Source organism: Anopheles ziemanni, chromosome 2 (genome assembly GCF_943734765.1).
Source record: "Anopheles ziemanni chromosome 2, idAnoZiCoDA_A2_x.2, whole genome shotgun sequence".
Classification (NCBI taxonomy): Eukaryota; Metazoa; Arthropoda; class Insecta; order Diptera; family Culicidae; genus Anopheles; species Anopheles ziemanni.
Window position 1 is genome coordinate 74,980,909 of NC_080705.1, and position 16,791 is coordinate 74,997,699.

The 16,791-nt window shown below is 45.4% G+C and overlaps 2 protein-coding genes across 2 annotated transcripts; both read left to right on the forward strand.

The window, feature by feature from the left end:
* Positions 1–8,450: 8,450 nt before the first annotated feature.
* On the forward strand, positions 8,451–10,297 carry LOC131280989 (guanine deaminase). The gene is made up of 5 exons (XM_058310242.1): positions 8,451–8,646; positions 8,722–8,976; positions 9,034–9,188; positions 9,255–9,904; positions 9,978–10,297. Exons 1-5 carry the CDS (start codon positions 8,551–8,553, stop codon positions 10,205–10,207), a joined length of 1,386 nt encoding a protein of 461 aa, XP_058166225.1. The 5' UTR covers positions 8,451–8,550; the 3' UTR covers positions 10,208–10,297.
* Positions 10,298–11,381: 1,084 nt separating this feature from the next.
* Positions 11,382–13,323, forward strand: LOC131294338 (adenosine deaminase 2-like). Its single transcript, XM_058322384.1, has 5 exons — positions 11,382–11,809; positions 11,945–12,433; positions 12,562–12,707; positions 12,795–13,152; positions 13,215–13,323. Exons 1-5 carry the CDS (start codon positions 11,382–11,384, stop codon positions 13,321–13,323), a joined length of 1,530 nt encoding a protein of 509 aa, XP_058178367.1.
* Positions 13,324–16,791: the final 3,468 nt, after the last annotated feature.

A 16,791-nucleotide genomic window follows, 5' to 3' on the forward strand; every position in this document is an offset into this window, starting at 1 on the left:
TGATTTATGTTCTGTTTCGTGGAAAATACTAGAATATGCCCAAAGAGTCAATGCAGTAGAACAAATAAGCCAGAATATGAATTTTCATGTAAGCGTCGATACGCCGATCCTCATGATGGACATATCCTTTATTCGTCACCAAAGTGATCAAATCTGACTCACAAGTCATATTCTTGGCAACTATAACATTAAAAGCATGTGGTTTTAACGAAATAAATTAGGTAAATGAAACTGCTATAAATAATGAATGGATATTTGAAAGAGTAAAGTATTCAATTACATGGAAAAATGAAATCAACGAAAAGGGTAAACGATTTGAAGTTTTCAGATTACATTGATTTACCCGTCGCACTTTTCAATCCCGTCGGACTTTTTCGATTCTTGAAATCTACACTTTTTGCCAAGCAACTAGGATAAGTTAGCTCTGGAACGATGTTATAAAGCCCTTCGGCCTCCATTGTAGCCGACATACACCCACTGTGCATTGGGGCCCTCCAGTCGCACAGTAGTAGTGTCCATTTAGTGCGCGGGACAGAAGCTACCGAGAAGCCATTCGCGTATCCTGTTCACCCTGTCGTCTGTTGTCGGCCTCTTCGCCGTTCCTCGACATCCAGACGTTTGCTGCGGGCTTGCAAAATTGTAGATTTATCATTTAAGTGGTGTCTTGTTTTGCTCTCGTCTCGACCACCATCGCCATTTCGTCGAATTACCTCCCATTAAATGACGTATACGCGCGGATCTGTCTCCCTCGTTCCCTTTCCCATTTCCATCGCACTGTCTCCTTCTCACGTTTACTTTCCCACTTGCGTCGTTCTGGCTCCTTTGCAGGGCTCCCAAACGGAAGCAACCCCGCGATGGATCGCTGGATAAAGTGTCTCGTTTTTCGGTTCAACGATTGGTTGTGTTTTATTTTCTTTCACCCCCTCCCATTGCCACCCCACCCTCACGGAACGGGGGAGCACGTATGGTGGGGGGTTTTTTATTTCATTTTCATTCTACGCTCGGGTACACTTACGATACCAATACTTTTCGCGACCGCATCTATAAACCCTACCGGCACCTCCTTGCCGCATCACCCTTTGGCGTTCGCATCAGAATGATTCCAACGCGCCATCCATTAGGGGACATTCCGTCCTCCCGTCCTCCCACCCTTTCGTCCCCTCCCACCCCATCCGAGGCAGTCTATTTAACTGTAATTAACATTTGCCTTCGCATCATGACTTTTTCGCTTGAACATTCAATTTTCTGTGACGGTTTTAAAACATGTTTTCAGATCTGTTTTCTTTTTTACTTCTTTTTTATTTTGGTTCGTCGTGCCGTGCCATGCAATGAGGCCACACCACACCGTCGTTGGGGGCTGCTGCAGCACGGAATGCATCATTTACCGAGCAGTGCATTTGCATGTGCACGGAAAAGGGACGCCGCCCCGTAATGGACGATCACGATGAAATGCACACGATGCAGTTTTTCGCCCGGTCCCTTTAATCCCGCGTTATGTTGACGGGCAGCCAGCAGCGGGTGCTCTTCTTATAATAACTATGCGAATGCGAACCAAGTGCACATACACACATGCCGGGCATCATCACGGGAATGCTCTTTCGCATGGGTGTCATTTATTTATTGGACGAAGCTTTGCTTACAACAAATCGTGCGTGCCCGCTTGGGATTAGGTGGAAACGTGTAGTGCAAACCAAATTCAATTAATGCTTATAGAATGTTTTCAAATCATTTTCATTATACTTTTCGTACGAATTTGAGCGTGACAATATTAGAAATAACATATTGCTAGTCACAAAGCACGTTCCATGTTCACTATCATGCCGGATGGTTGTATCTTTAATATAATCCTTCGGCTTGCTATTAAAAGACTGGATTATTCATACTTTTAACTGCGAATCTTTCCTTCGACCGTTTGTTTAAATGTTCAATTGGTTTGTCTTTCTGCATTTAATCCTCAAGAGTAGAAGGGAATGGTGAGTTAATATTGATTAATATAACAAACAACCCGAGACAAACAGTATTATTTCTGATTGTTCAAATGTATTTGAAAATTTTCTTTTAAATTCCTTCACAATTTTCACCTTTTTTTTTGGTGAGAATGATAATATTTTTACTACCTGTTTGTAGATGTTTCATGAACAAATAGTTGATTCTTGTTTGTTTTAAATAAATAGTAGGCCTACGGAAGGCCTACGGAATTAATGTACAAACATTTTATTTTAGTATGAATATATTTTTTTACATAAAACAACACTTCATAACTTCCACGAATATAAAAACTGTTTGGAAACCTTTATAGCTCCCACGGTACCTGAATGAACCAAGGTATTAAAAATTATTCGACGAGGTTGTGTACTGTTTTACTTCGAAGCCGACATGTAAAAACATACATCCTTTCTCTCGATCGAATTACCCATTCGACAATAGTTGTAATTGTACTTAAATGGCAATCTGGTTTTTATTATTACGTTCACGCGGGGACGTGCCCGCTTTGCGCACGGTTATGAAAGTGTGCAATTAAAGTCATGGACTGCTGCGCAAACGCGAACACACGCAGAACGCGCAGAGAGGGAAAAAACGGCACTTGCATTTTAAACACCCCCTCCCACAGCGCCGATTCAAACGATCAATTAATTAACAACTTTTCTGACGGACAGAACGAACAGCACCAATTCAAGCAATTGATAACGAAAATAAACCACTCGACAAGGATGGTGAGGGGTTGAGCGCGGGAGAGAGGTATGGGGAGTGGACGCTTAAATAAAGCCATCGATAAATAAAGAAACACGAACGATGGAGACACTTACCCGGCGGGGGGGAGGTTCTTTCAACGGGTTCGCGCGTAATGGCTGGCTTCGATAGTAGGTTTCTGTTTTTACAACAATCTTCGTGGAATAGTATATTCCATCCGCACCTGTGCTGTGCCTGCTGTGTTTATCTGGTGGATTACGGGTTTATTACTACTTTCGGTCACACTCTTTTCACTTTCCCATCGATCTTGAATGGGCCTTTGGTTGTTGCACACTGCACTCGTTGTCTTTCTGCCGCGGACAAAAGTGGTAATGGTAGTAATTGGAATAATAATCAATACACTTCAGTTGCACAACCCTCGTTACTTTCTATATCCACTTGTTCCTTTTCGGCTTCTTAGCGGCTGGCGAACGGAACACGGTTGGAACACTTGAGAATCATCACACACAATCACCGATTCAAATTGCTCAATAACTGTCACTCGCAGCCGTGGTCGTCGGCCAGCTCGCTCGTCGGATGCTGCTGCGCCGCTGTTGCCACTCTGGCTCGACCTGGATGATACATATTATAACCATTGCCATGCTGGCCATCAGCCATCCTTTCCAATCCCTCCGCGTCCCTTCGCCCCAGGCAGCTGACGCATCCTTTCCCCCCGTTCCGTTCATTCATTCATGCGCGTCTGCCACTGGCGCACTTTCCAAAAACCCCAGGGACCATAACTTGCTTCGATTTATATATCCCCACACGACTCGGTTCCCGGGGCCACAGATTCCGTCTCCGACGACGACGACGACCGTGTGTGTTCGTCCGAGAACGCGTCGAACCGCACTACAAACACACTTCTTGGACATACTTTAGTGGCTCGATCCAGTAACGCCCGCTAACGATTCCGCTGCGTGTAACGACACGCGATCGAGCGCTGCGGGTCGACCGTTTTCAGATGGTTCAGGAATTATTATTCAATTTACCCATCGCATCATACACACACACACACATACACACACGCATGCTTTCTCCCTCTCGCGCCGCACTGTCCACGTTGACACGACGGTGCGAGAGGTGGAACGGGGCCAAAAACAACCCCTTTTACCGAACGGTTGTGTCGTGGTTCTACGTAAATTTCCTACCACCGGACGCGGCGAGACAAACTTACCCCGACGCTTGCCGCGTCATCCGCTGAAAAGGAAGGATGGCCCCCGCCAAAGACAGCGGAAGCACGTGGGTAAGAAGGCTTGTGATGCGGGTGGTGGAGGGGGGTTGTGTGTGTGTTTGCACAGCGCAAGTGATTTCGTTTCCATTCCATCCAATTGACACACTGGTATCCTTTGCTCGTTCGCGCACCATCAACCTTAAGGCCTGAGGCTAATTTGTCGTAATGAAATTATTTTCCATCGCGAACGCCGATATGTGCGCCGATGTGAATGAGTGGTAGGATATTTTATTTGAAATTATAAAAATTATTTCCTAAGGTGTTGCTCGCAAAAGCTTCCTTTCAACGTAATTAACACTTGTTATTTTTCTTCCTTTTAATTGCTGGGCACGAAGGTGACTCAGTTATCTTTCTTCGATTGGGCTAAACCCTTACGCCTACGACCGCTTAGAAGGGAGATTTATTCAACCCTCTTTTATTACAACGACTTGATCAAATTGAAATTAAATATTGCCTATATGAAACTTAACCTTTTCTTTTTAACATTTTTATCCTTTGTAATGGTCATCATAAATCAAAACCATAATAATTCGTTTACGGATTATATAATTATCAAACCTGCTTCCCGATCTAAATTTATATACCAAATTTAAAATATACGTAAGAAATATATCAAATAAAAATAATGCATTATTTAAGTCGCAGCTATGAGGGTTAGTAATAAAAGGACGGCTACTGCTGAGAAGTAATAAAATAATGCCTGCAGATGCACGTGCAGGCAGAGTACCGCTCACAAGCATACGGCCATTCATCAGCCAATCAGTTTACAACCCCTATATTAGTAAACACTCGCTTGGCGCTATTAAACGACCCCTCCGCGTAATAATAATCGACACACAGTGTTGCAGTTAAACGCCGGTGTAGCATTCCAAAACGCAGTTCTCTCGCCAAACCCCAAGCAGGGCAATAATAATAATATCAATAAAAATAAGAGTAGCATCGCGCAAAATCGCGGTCAGAAACATTCTCGAGTGATCAACTTGCACTACTTGCACAGACGGGAAGAACACGGTACGCAATGGGGCACACACTTTGCGCTGTGGCCAGAGAGCAATGAAAGAAGAATTAGCACGCGAACACCCCGCGGAGCGAAAGAGCGAGATGCGCGCGATTGCAAATTAGCTCACGGCGATGATGACGATATGGCAAAGGGGACTACGATTCCAATGGAGAAAAACGCCGCGCTCGTTCACGTCGACGGCTGCCCCGCGGTTAAAAGCAGGTAAATGGTGAAGTTAAATCCGCGAATGATGGGAACAGAAGTAAGGCAACCGAACTAATCGCCCAGCGAAATATTACGCGCGACGAGCACACAGAAAGCGCCAGTGGCCTGGTGCACAGTGAGTTTAGTGATATAGTTACCGTTTGCACTCCGGTTAGTCATTGACCGGTAATTCTGGTTCCTATAAATGTCTTTTCGACGACTGCAATCGCACACAGCGGGGAAGAATGCAACTATCACAACTTGCATCCCAAGCGATCCATAACCGACCGAGTAGAAAGTAATTACGATAAAGAGATGGTAAAGCAAGCTGATGACACAACCAGAAACGTCCATGAGCTCGACGAGCGTGCCGTAATTACGTTCGGCAAAAACGTCGTTATTGCTTGAAAGAATCAGAAGGGGCACTGCCGGGAAAGCCTCCTGGAAAAACGCTTAAACAGAGCGCCTTAATTGAAATAAACAGCGTCGTCGTGCCAGCAGCGAACAGGAAACGCGGGAGGTACAACAAAGCAGGCGTGTGTAAGAGAGAGAGCGAGAGAGAAAGTGCTCGAGAGCAAACGACGATAATAATAATAACAGTAGCAGCGATAATAGCAGCAACAACATAACACAGTAACAAGAGCAACAGCAGCAGCAGCACGACCGTAACTGACACCCGAAAACACGCACCGCCGCCTCACTTGCCTGCGCGCTGCCTAAACACTCAGCTCACTCAAACGGCACAACACAACGCACCTAGATATAAGCTCCTGGTTCCCGGTACCACCATGCACACTGCTCAATGTCAATTTATCGACTATTAACAAAAACTCCGAATGTCAATTTACAACTGAAACCATTTGTCTGATTTGAGAAACAAACACATCATGAAAGGCAGTAAAAGATAATCGACTCCCCTCGCGCACTAATGGAGCATAGAATTACATTCATATTCATCGCACACAACACCATCATCCGTATATTATTACTGTCGCCGCTTGTTCACCCCACCGGCGCTGCTCCTTCCCCTTTCGTAACGTTGCGGCGGTGTAGGTGCGTTGGGTTGCACGTGCCAGTGTGTTGGAGCCGGGAAAAGGATAGCAGCATGGTGAGTGAAAGGCGTGAGACGCGTCGAGAGAAAGGACGATGTTCTCTTGACACGTTGTGAGAGAGAGAGAGAGAGAGAGAGAGAGAGAGAAAGAGTTGAAGAAGGATAGCACGAATGGATCAATTGATATGGTTGTGTGAAATAAATTATACACAAATCAACGACTGCGCTCCATCACCAAATGCGGGATGGAGCAGACCGGGACGCTATCCCGATGCCCACGTGGCAGAGCGAGAAAGAAGAACAGAATGAGCGGAACCATTCGCCATTCGAAACGGGAGCAAGAGAATTGTGCCACTTTTACTGCGAGGAAGATGAGGGATAATGGTGTGCCGCGATGGCAACAGGAGCGAGTAAACGAGACCACCATCTTTCGATCGTTTCGGGGCTCGCTTTTGATGAGCTGGCCTTATTACCGGGAGGAGAAAATAAGATACCATCATAGTCGCAGCTATCACCATCGATTGCCCTCAACGGTCGACTCGGTGTGTGGTAGTTATACTTGATTGCTACTGCAACGTAGGATCAGGGCAGGCGTGGGATTGGAAATTGGAAAAACGATTCTGATTTGAATGTCCCATGCTCGTTTATACGTGTACAATTTTCGTTTCTTTTTATTCTTTCATCCCTGCCAGTCTTTCTGTCCCTTGCGTCCTTTCCACTTTCTTTGTAGCTGCAGAAATCATTTATCGCTTCCTCCCGGTGTGGCAGGTCAAATAAACTACCCTCGGGAGGGAGAAGGAAGCATCAGTATTTACAGTACTACAAGTGTATCATCTCCGCTATCTACCGACGGTAACCACGCGCCATATCCCGTTTCGCTGGGCGCAGCAGCACGCCAATACGCGTGCATTTCGCTTCGCATTGCCTACTGTGAGCTTCCCGCGACAACACAACAATCGAACGGCAAAAGCGGCGTACATTATGGGGGATGCTTAAATGCTGCCACCAGGGGGGTGTTTCTCGCCACGGCATAATGGAATCGTCGTCTTCGGTTAAGTGTTCGGACTGCGATTTAATTCCCACTTGTCTCTCGCGGTCCTCGTTGATTGATGTACTGCGTACGTTTTATTAGCTACAACGACGAATGAAAGATGATATTGGATCTACTTGGCGGGTCGTGGAGAGCAATTGTTCCGTTGCTATGACTTAATTCTTGAACCAATTCTTGTCGCGCTGCTAGCAGGGGCAGTAAATTGAGAAACCAATCTCGGCTGCAAAGAAAGCAAGAATGGATCGTAAAAAAGAAATGGCATGTTATGCTTTAGTTTCGGTTAAATTATAAACTAGAATTTACATGTTGTTTTATAAGTGACCCAGTCGTAACGTTTCTTTATTAAAACTTTGACCAAGTTATGTAAAACAAAAATGTACTTCAACATGTAGAAGTTCTTGGCGTGAAGTAGGATTAGCAGGTAGGAAAAATCATAAGTTAAATTCTTCTTGGCGTAACGACCATCTTGGTTATGCTTGCCTGTTAAGGGCTTACAAGACTTACGGATATTTATATGACACTGCGGATATTTATATGACATTTTAGGTGTAAAGCTTTTGTCACTCACATCATCAATATTCAGTTATATAGATTTCTCTCAATAACCTTTAAAATACTAAATGTATTGTCATTTATAGGGGTCAGGCGGTTAGCAAATCGGACCACGCTATAACATTACCAAGGTTTTTACTCATTTCTTTCAATTTATTTATTTTAACATCACATAACATAACCGAATCTTTAAAATTCACAAATCACATATTTGCACATTTTGTTAAAAACAGTACAAACAAATATATACGTCTAAGGATATGCCGAATGTCGATTCACCGATATTTCAAACTATGTGTTTGAACAGTATGTCGATTGGAACCGGTAATTACCGGTTCGACAGAACAGTCGATGAACTGTCAAAACAAACAACAGAAAATTACTTGGACTGTTATTTTCAATTTTACAAAGATGTTTACTTTCATGTGATTTATGCTTAAAGAAGTAAAAAGTAACATTAATAACGATAACGTTGTTATGTTTAATTCACGCAAAAAGGTCTCCAGAAATCACTATTACACCAGGCACATTCTCAGATGAAACACTGCTGCATTTCGTCAACGTCAACATCAGCCACAACTTGCTTAGCCGGCAATTTTTATCAGCTCGTTACGCTTGTTAATCAAGAGCTGTAAGCGAATAGAACACGTTATTTCCTATCTCTTGTGCCTTTAGTTCAACAAGCGACGTTCAATCGTGCGGTACAGTGAAGGTTTCAATCACAATCAACCATGAAGCAAGTGTTCCTCGGTCAAATTGTACATTCCAAATCGCTTGAGGAGTTGGAAATTTACGTTGATGGTTTCCTTGCAGTCAACGATGGAAAGGTGAGTGATTGGGGCAAATAATAGCAGACTGCTTAGATTTCTATGTGTATTTTTATCTGTTCGTCCCTCGTTTAGATTGAAGCGATTGGTGATCGCTCGCAGCTATCTTCCCTATTGCCGGAGGCAGCCGAATATGCGAAAGTAGAACTTTCGCCATCTCAGTTTCTGCTGCCTGGACTGATCGATTGCCACATACATGCCCCCCAGGTGCCAAATATTGGACTAGGGCTGGACAAACCGCTACTCGAGTGGCTCGAGTCTTACACTTTCCCACTGGAATCAAACTATCGTGATGCTGCCTTCGCGGAGCGGGTGTACAAATACGTGGTGGTAGGGAATCAGTTGTCTTCAAGTTGAAAGTGTCGCTTAAAATTGATTCATCCACAGAACAACACGATTGTCCATGGGACCACAACCGCGTGCTACTTCGCCTCGCTGTACACTGAAACGAATAAAATACTGGTGGACGAAATGCTACGTCAGGGGCAGCGGGGTTTCGTCGGGAAGGTCTCTTCAAACCGTATGTGTCCGGACTTTTACATGTGAGCTTCTTTTAAATGTGCACAAATATTCTCTATCGTTCCTTCCTGATGCTCACATCTTTCCAGTGAATCATGCACCGAAAAATCGGTGGAGGACAATGTGGATTTCATCCGGTATGTGATGGCCAAGGAAAGCGATTTGGTACGCCCGATTGTTACGCCCCGGTTCGCGATCACTTGCGACGATAAACTCATGCGTGCCTTAGCATCGCTGGCCGAACAGTATGAGCTTAACGTGCAGACGCACGTTTCGGAAAATCTCGGTGAGATTGAAACCGTCAAGCAGCAGTTCCCCAGTGCCCCGCATTATGTCGGTGTATATGATGAGGTGGGACTGCTGACTGGGAAAACCGTACTAGCCCACGGGGTTCACCTAGAGGATGCCGAGCTTGAGATGCTCTCTGCCCGCGGAACGTCGATTGCCCACTGTCCTAGCTCTAACACTAACCTCGGGTCGGGATTTTGTGACGTCCGTCGGTTGCTAGAGGCACGGGTAAAGGTTGGTCTTGGCACGGACGTATCGGGTGGCAGCGATATGTCCATCCTGGCGGCGATGCGTGCCGCGCTGGGTGTCTCGCAGCATCTAAACTTCATGAAAACGCAAAATGTTAAAGGAACCGGACGAGTCGAGGGTGGATCGGATGGGCAGCAAAAACCCTACACACCGTTCAACTACAATCAGGTCTTATATTTGGCCACTCTTGGAGGCGCGCAAGGTAAGAACATTTTTCGTTTTTCGTCGTAAGCTCCTATTGATCTGGAAATGTTCTACTTTTCATTAAAACACAGCACTAGCACTGGATGCAAAAGTGGGAAACTTTGTAGCAGGCAAACAGTTTGACGCACTGCTGATCGACACGGAGCCTCAACCGATTGGTGGATACCGCTTGCCCGAAGCGTTGACGAAGGAGAAAACTAAAACCCAGCTGCTGCTAGAGCTGGTTCAGAAGTTTGTCTACGTTGGTGACGACAGGAACATCTTAAAGGTGTTCGTCGCTGGAAAGCAAATCAAGCAATAAGCAATAAGTGTTGTGACTATTCATGATGATTTTATAGCCATATACTGATGTCGGTTCACTGTAACAGTTTTTTAATCGACAAAAAATAAAAACAACAACGAAATTACCAAACACTTTTGTTCATGTGTTGATTTTGCCAAACATTTGGTTGGCGTTATCAATGTACGCATTCGTACGGGACACGCTCAAAGGTTATCAGTATGTCGGTTCAAATCCCTCATTGTTTCGTTTATTTCCTATCTCCGATTGATGTATTACTCTCTAAATTTTTTAGCCTGGAATGTCCCTCTGCTGCAGTCGCCCTATTTGTTGTGCATTTCGCGCATTTTATTCCGTAACTATTTGACATATACTCGTTCACATCATTAAACAAATAAGATGATAAGATAACGGCTTTCAACGACTCATGAAGATTCTGTATCTTACAGCGAAATGGATTTACAGGAGAGCTCTCGTTATTCAGTCTTAATTGTAATTTTTGTATGCAATATCGCTATTCGAAGCATTTGATACTTTAAAAGTTATGTGGAGCAATTAATAACAGAATTAAAATAAAATAAATAAACTGCTATTGACATTGAAAATAAGCATAATGAAATACACATCCTTAAAACCGTAAAACGTGTTCTTTCGTAAAGCTATAGCTTTGCTTATAAACGCCTCATCCGTAGTTTCCCGACTATACATGTATTTTGTTTTTATTTTTGTTTATTTTAATCTTATCACTTACTCCAAGGGTTGAAACGTCGAAGGATATCCTGCTTGAAATGTCTCTTCATTCAATAAATCCTACATAGCGTGCATCTGTAGCAAAATATAAATTAAAAAAAGAAATATTAATGTTCCTTCCTTTATGGACATTTGTTTCCATCTTATCCATTGCTGCCATATGATATGAACATTTGGTTGCTACAAAATCATTGGTTCCACGTTTCCGTATCCTTTGTTCTGGTTTAGTTTCCTACTTGCACAAGCATAAATTATGCATGGAGTAGTTTTATTATGCAATAGCCTTATTCTTATCTTTCAGACAAGTGTCAATCACTTCGTTAGGACATATTTATCATCCCTTCGTTAGCAGTATTTCAGCATTTATTATTATCATAAAGTCATTCGTCGGAACCGGTCACTTTGAACTGGAGCTCCAGAACAAGTAGTTCTCGCTGTCCATACGATGCGGGTTACATTGTTTCTGCTGCTAAGTGTAAGGGCTGTGCTCGCTTCGGTTATCCCCAACCGGGCCAAGCACTACGAGGAAATGCGTGCGGCAATCGTTGGGGCCGAGCAGGACTATGGTCTCGGTGGAAAAGTGTTCCTCAATCCGGACGAACAACACGTGGATCGAGTGTTGCGTGAGATGAAAAAGCGGGAACTTCACCCACCGGAAAGTGGCCTACTGCCAGCCGGAATGCACTTTTTCGACGCGCGGCAATTGATTGAAGACAGTCCGGTCTTTCGGGCGCTGAAATCGATGCCCAAGGGTGCTGTCCTTCATTTGCATAACTCTGCTGCGGTGTCCTCGAGGTGGGTTATCAGTAACCTTACGTACCGGCACGAGGCAAAGCTATGCCGAAAGGATGATCGGTATTTCTTTACTGTGAGGTAAGTACGGGATGGGCTTTCATAGAGCAGCAGAAGTCGGGGGATTGATGTGAAGCTTCCCAGATATCTATATCTTGATTCAATCGCTTATTTGACTGCTCCAACCAATCATTCCATGGAACCTTCCATTTTTAGACCACATAGTCACTGCCTGGAGAACCAAACGCACCGCATTACGGACATGAGAAAGGAGCACACGGAAGGCGCCGAAGCATTCGACAGTTGGCTGGAATCGATCATCAACATGAAGCACAAGCCGACGGCCAATATGTCCCGCTTGGCCACCGTGAACGAGCTTTGGGTAGATTTCGAGAGTTGTTTCGATGCGATAAAGGGATTCCTGCAGTACAAACCGTTCTACGAGGCGTACCATTGGCAGCTTCTGCGCGAGTTTCACGATGACGGCGTGTTCTATATCGAGTTCCGGATCTCGCTGGGTAAGGTGTACGACGAGGGTGGCAAGGAATATGGTCCGCCGGAGACCACGGCCATGCTGCGTCGGATTGTGGACGAATTCCGCCGGCAGCATCCTTCTTTTCACGGTGTGAAAATTATACTAGCGAAGCATAAAAACATGGACGATGCGGAGCTCGAAAATGCATTAAAGTTATACGATAATCTTAGGTAAGCAATCAGTTGATATAAATTACCTTTTTATTTTAGGGACTAACATTTAGTTTCAAAAGGAATTTAAAAAAATTAAACGATGTCTATCTTCCAATGGTGCTTCTTTAACTCTTCCAATGAAATAGCACTGCTTTTCCTGGCTTCGTGATTGGGTTCGATTTAGTTGGACAGGAAGATAACAACCGTTCGCTGAAAAGTTTCATCTCTTCACTTCTACTTCCACCCATGCAGCCCCGAGCTCCTAATTATTTTTTCCATGCTGGTGAAACAGGTAACATAGACCCCAGGTCGTCAGGTTGGGTACACCTTGGGGCATAGTTTGGACTAATCCTTTCCGATCTCGATTGTTGCCTGGCAGTCGGATACTACACCGAGGCGGACGAAAACGTGATCGACGCCGTGCTGCTCGACGCGAGACGTATCGGCCACGGCTATGCACTGTTCAAGCATCCAATTCTGTGGAACGCCATGCGCCGGAAGCAGATCGCCATTGAAGTGTGCCCAATTTCGAATCAGGTGCTCGGGCTGGTCCGAGACCTGCGGAACCATCCGGCGAGTTTTTACGCGGCCCACAACATTCCCATGACGATCGCGAGCGATGATCCGGGTTTCTGGGATGCAGTGGGGGTCAGTTATGACTTCTACTATGCATTTATGGCAATTGCACCACACACTGGATTGGGGTTTCTCAAGCAGCTCGTGTGGGATTCGTTGAGGTGAGTACAATACTGGACAGTCTCAAACGGACGGTGTTGAAATGGAGTTATTTCGGTTACAGATTTAGCACTATCAGCGCAGATGAGCGTCTGAATATTACTGCCACGATGGAAATGCAATGGGCCACGTTCATCAGGGAATTTCGTAATCCAAATTTATCCGAAACATAATTGAACGTGAAAATGAATAAATACGTGTTTGCTTGAGTAGATATTGTTGAGTAGAAATTTAAAATGAAATTTTGGTTGCATAAAAATGGCAGATACATCCGAGGATCAGAATTCTTACGAATTATTTCTCTAACGCTTATCAACAAAAAGAAAGTCCGGACAAATTTAATAATGTATCTCACATAGACGTAGGATAAACATTCACTTGCTAAAATGTTTAGAGAATAAAAGCAAGAGCAAGATGACACACCTATTTGGGTTGAGGTGTTTAAACAAGAAACTAAGATAAGCTAGAAAAATGCATATGTTGGTCGATGGCCCAGCACGGACTCAGCATCATAAGGGTTAGCAGATTTCTCTTTCACATTCGGAAACACACCTTCGTACATTCACCAACATTCCACTGCGATTTATTCCTGCAACAAGTAGCCGCATGCCCCGCTCCCAGAAAGGTTGTGCAATTTTCGTATCTTTCGCGCAGCCTCCGTTTTTCAGCTGGGAAGGACGAATCGAGAGCACGAAAGGAAAGGGTACTTAAAATCAGCAGGGTTTAATTGCGCCGGTCTATGGTTTTGAATTGATTTTAATTTTACTTCATACACTTTTCACAAACTTTTGAACTAAAAAGGGATGTGTGTACTGTGTTAATGGTAGTTTTTAAATAATCTTATTACCAAAGCTAGAATGTAGAATTAACGTGAAACACACTGTAACTGCCGAGCAGCGATCGTCGAGCGACTTTTCGCTCTCCGCTCTCCAAATCCGCTAGCATAAAAAGAGAACGAGAAGAGAGAAAGAGAGAGAACAAATCCACCGAAAGAAAAGGGAGCCCCGAGAGCGGGACAGAGAGAGATCGTGTGTCGCGATCAACGCACACAAGAGCTGTCCCTCTTTCCAAACCCAAAGGGGAACATCGATCGTACACAAAAGGGTGTGTGCGTTCCCGGTTGACAGTCGCAGAGTGTGTGTGTGTGTGTGTGTGTGTGCGCGTTAGTGTTGAGCAGCAAAACGGGTGAGTCAGGCGGCAACAAACCCCGCGCGACTTCACTCCACCCCAACCCCTGCTCCGAGCGAGGGGTCAAAAGCGTACGATCGAAGGTTTCCTTTTTCTTTAAGGGTACAAACGACGGGATGGAACGAAGGAGCGGCTAAGGAAGGGAAAGAAGGAGAAGCCATTCGAAAGAGTACTTGGGAGAGGAAGAAACACACAACACAGATGGCGATACACGGTGGCCGTGCAAGGGTGTGCTTTTAACCCTCGAGAACATACGGCAACATCCTATATGTGGCTAATGCTCCCCCTCGGTTGAAAGAGAAACGACGTTAACCACCACGAGATGACGACGGCGACGGGAACACATTAAATGTACTGAAGCAGCGGGGGGTTTAGGAAGAGGCATGGAGCGGGAAGAGCGTCGCACCCTCTACTTCAGCTGGATATATGTGAGTGAGTGAGTGTGTGTGTATGTCTCAGAGAGAAGAGGGCAAAACGCGTTGATCTTTCAAGCGCGCCACACGAGAGACACAGTACAGCTATACACACACGCTCTCGTACTACACCTTGTTTTCAACTGTCGATCGCGGAGACCGACCGGGGGCTTTGGCTTTGTGTGTGATGCCATGCCGCCGCCTCAACGCTGCCGCCTGCTATGCTGCGGCAACTCTGGATGTTGATTATTACCTGTTAGAGCGGAAGGCAAGTGTGTGACACGTTTATAAAAGTTTTTCCCGAGAAAGTGCGGCCCGTACGTCTTGCCCGTCCAGCGAGCGGGGCGCAGTCCAGCAGCAGTCGATCGCCGTCGGAAAGACGACACGCAAGCGCGTTTTGCTCTCCCGATCGTTCGGGGTGACTTTTCTGGTTGCAACCCTTGCCCAGCGCGCCGTAGCATCATTTTTGTTTTCCGCTGCTGCGCTCGATGCCGCACGGGAGTGGATGGGTGAAAAGTCGACACTTTTTATCCCGAAATCGGACGCGTTTTTCCCAACCCCAAGTTCCGGGTTCGTGCAGTGAAAAGTGCAAGGCATTTCGGCACTGCCTGAAACGCCGTCGGTTAGGGGTGAAAAATTAAAAATGGCGAACGGAGGATAACTGTGGTGAGCCCTCGCAAGGAGCGATCGTCGCATAAGATTCGTCACCCTCCGTGTCGTTTGTTATCCTGTGTGCGTGTGTGTCAGTGTTTGTGCATGTGTGCTAGCTTAACGGGCTGCACCTTACATTTGAAAAAGTGTGCTAAACGCAAGCATAAAGGCCTTCAGTAAGCACGACCCCAGGTGAAGGGTGGCCAGTTAGAAGGCAAAGCGAAAAGAAGGAGATTTTAGGTAAAGCGTCTCCTGCTGATGCAAACTGTGTGTGGCATGCAAAGGAAAGATCAATCGTTAAACGCTCGCATGTCCACGTAATCATCTTCCGCTTGGTCAGTGTGTGGCTTCAATGAAATGAAATAAGGCGAAAAAAATAAGGATTCGAGAGAATCGTGTGGTGAGTGAAGCAAAGAAGAGAAAAGGAAAGAGAAAAATGAATGTGTCGCCCAAGAAAAAGTATGCCGCCTGCGGAATAGGTGCTGGTGAACGGTGCTGGTGGCGGTGGTGAGGACCGTGGTTGGGGAGTGCCGCGCACACAGCACGATGCTGTGAATGGAAAGAGGAAAGATATCGGAATTTGATATTTAGATATACCGCACTGGCAACCTGGCGAGATCGACGAGTTGTGCGACACGATCAAGGGTACAGCGATTAGCGGGGGAAGGAGCGGGGGAAGCGGGTTCGGTGTCCGCGGTGGTGGGGGAAGAGAAACTAGGAGCGGTCCCGCAGCATAAACGCGGCGAGAGCGCAGAGCATATTATAGCGTCATCATCGGAGGAAAGGAATGTTGACTTCATACCAACCCAACAACCAGCAACAGGTAAGAGAGCCGAGAGCTTTTTCTGTGCTTCAGCCTGTGGATGAAGTATGGGGTCGGGTGGTAATGGTGGTAGTGGTGGCGGTGGGGACATGGTAAAGTGTAGTGGAAAGGTGGAAGGACGAATGGAAAGGTAAAGTGCAAAGGGAGAAGAGGCGAACGAAAAGGTGCTGCAAGAGCGGGAAACTCCACACACAACAAAAGGAAGCTGATCGCGCACGCCGCGGCCGGGATGATCGCGGTGTAAAGGACCGGTTGTCGGTAGGGGGAAGGCGGGAGAAAGGGGCCCAAGCGGGACTTGTCTCGTTAAGAAAAGAACCTGAAAGGAGAAGAAGTGGCCCAAACAACAAACGCACACTCATCGAGCTGTTTTGCATACATCTTGTTTTTTTTTGCAAGAAAAAGGGAGGGGAGAATGGTATGCAAATGGTCATCTGCTGCGTCCAGTGGTGTACCTAATAAGATTGTAATAATTTTACCTAAGATTTTCTGTATTGTCACTAAATTTGAAGGGCACTTGTATAATGCAAAGTTTGGTACTCTTTCCAATTTTCTTTGTTAAAATATTA

Coding starts and splice junctions, on each gene's coding strand:
- LOC131294338 (XM_058322384.1), top strand. CDS start 11,382: ATGCGGGTTACATTGTTTCTGCTGCTAAGTGTAAGGGCTGTGCTCGCT. Junction 11,810..11,944: donor CGGTATTTCTTTACTGTGAG/GTAAGTACGGGA, acceptor TTCCATTTTTAG/ACCACATAGTCACTGCCTGG. Junction 12,434..12,561: donor AAGTTATACGATAATCTTAG/GTAAGCAATCAG, acceptor CCAATGAAATAG/CACTGCTTTTCCTGGCTTCG.
- LOC131280989 (XM_058310242.1), top strand. CDS start 8,551: ATGAAGCAAGTGTTCCTCGGTCAAATTGTACATTCCAAATCGCTTGAG. Junction 8,647..8,721: donor TTGCAGTCAACGATGGAAAG/GTGAGTGATTGG, acceptor TCCCTCGTTTAG/ATTGAAGCGATTGGTGATCG. Junction 9,189..9,254: donor ATGTGTCCGGACTTTTACAT/GTGAGCTTCTTT, acceptor ACATCTTTCCAG/TGAATCATGCACCGAAAAAT.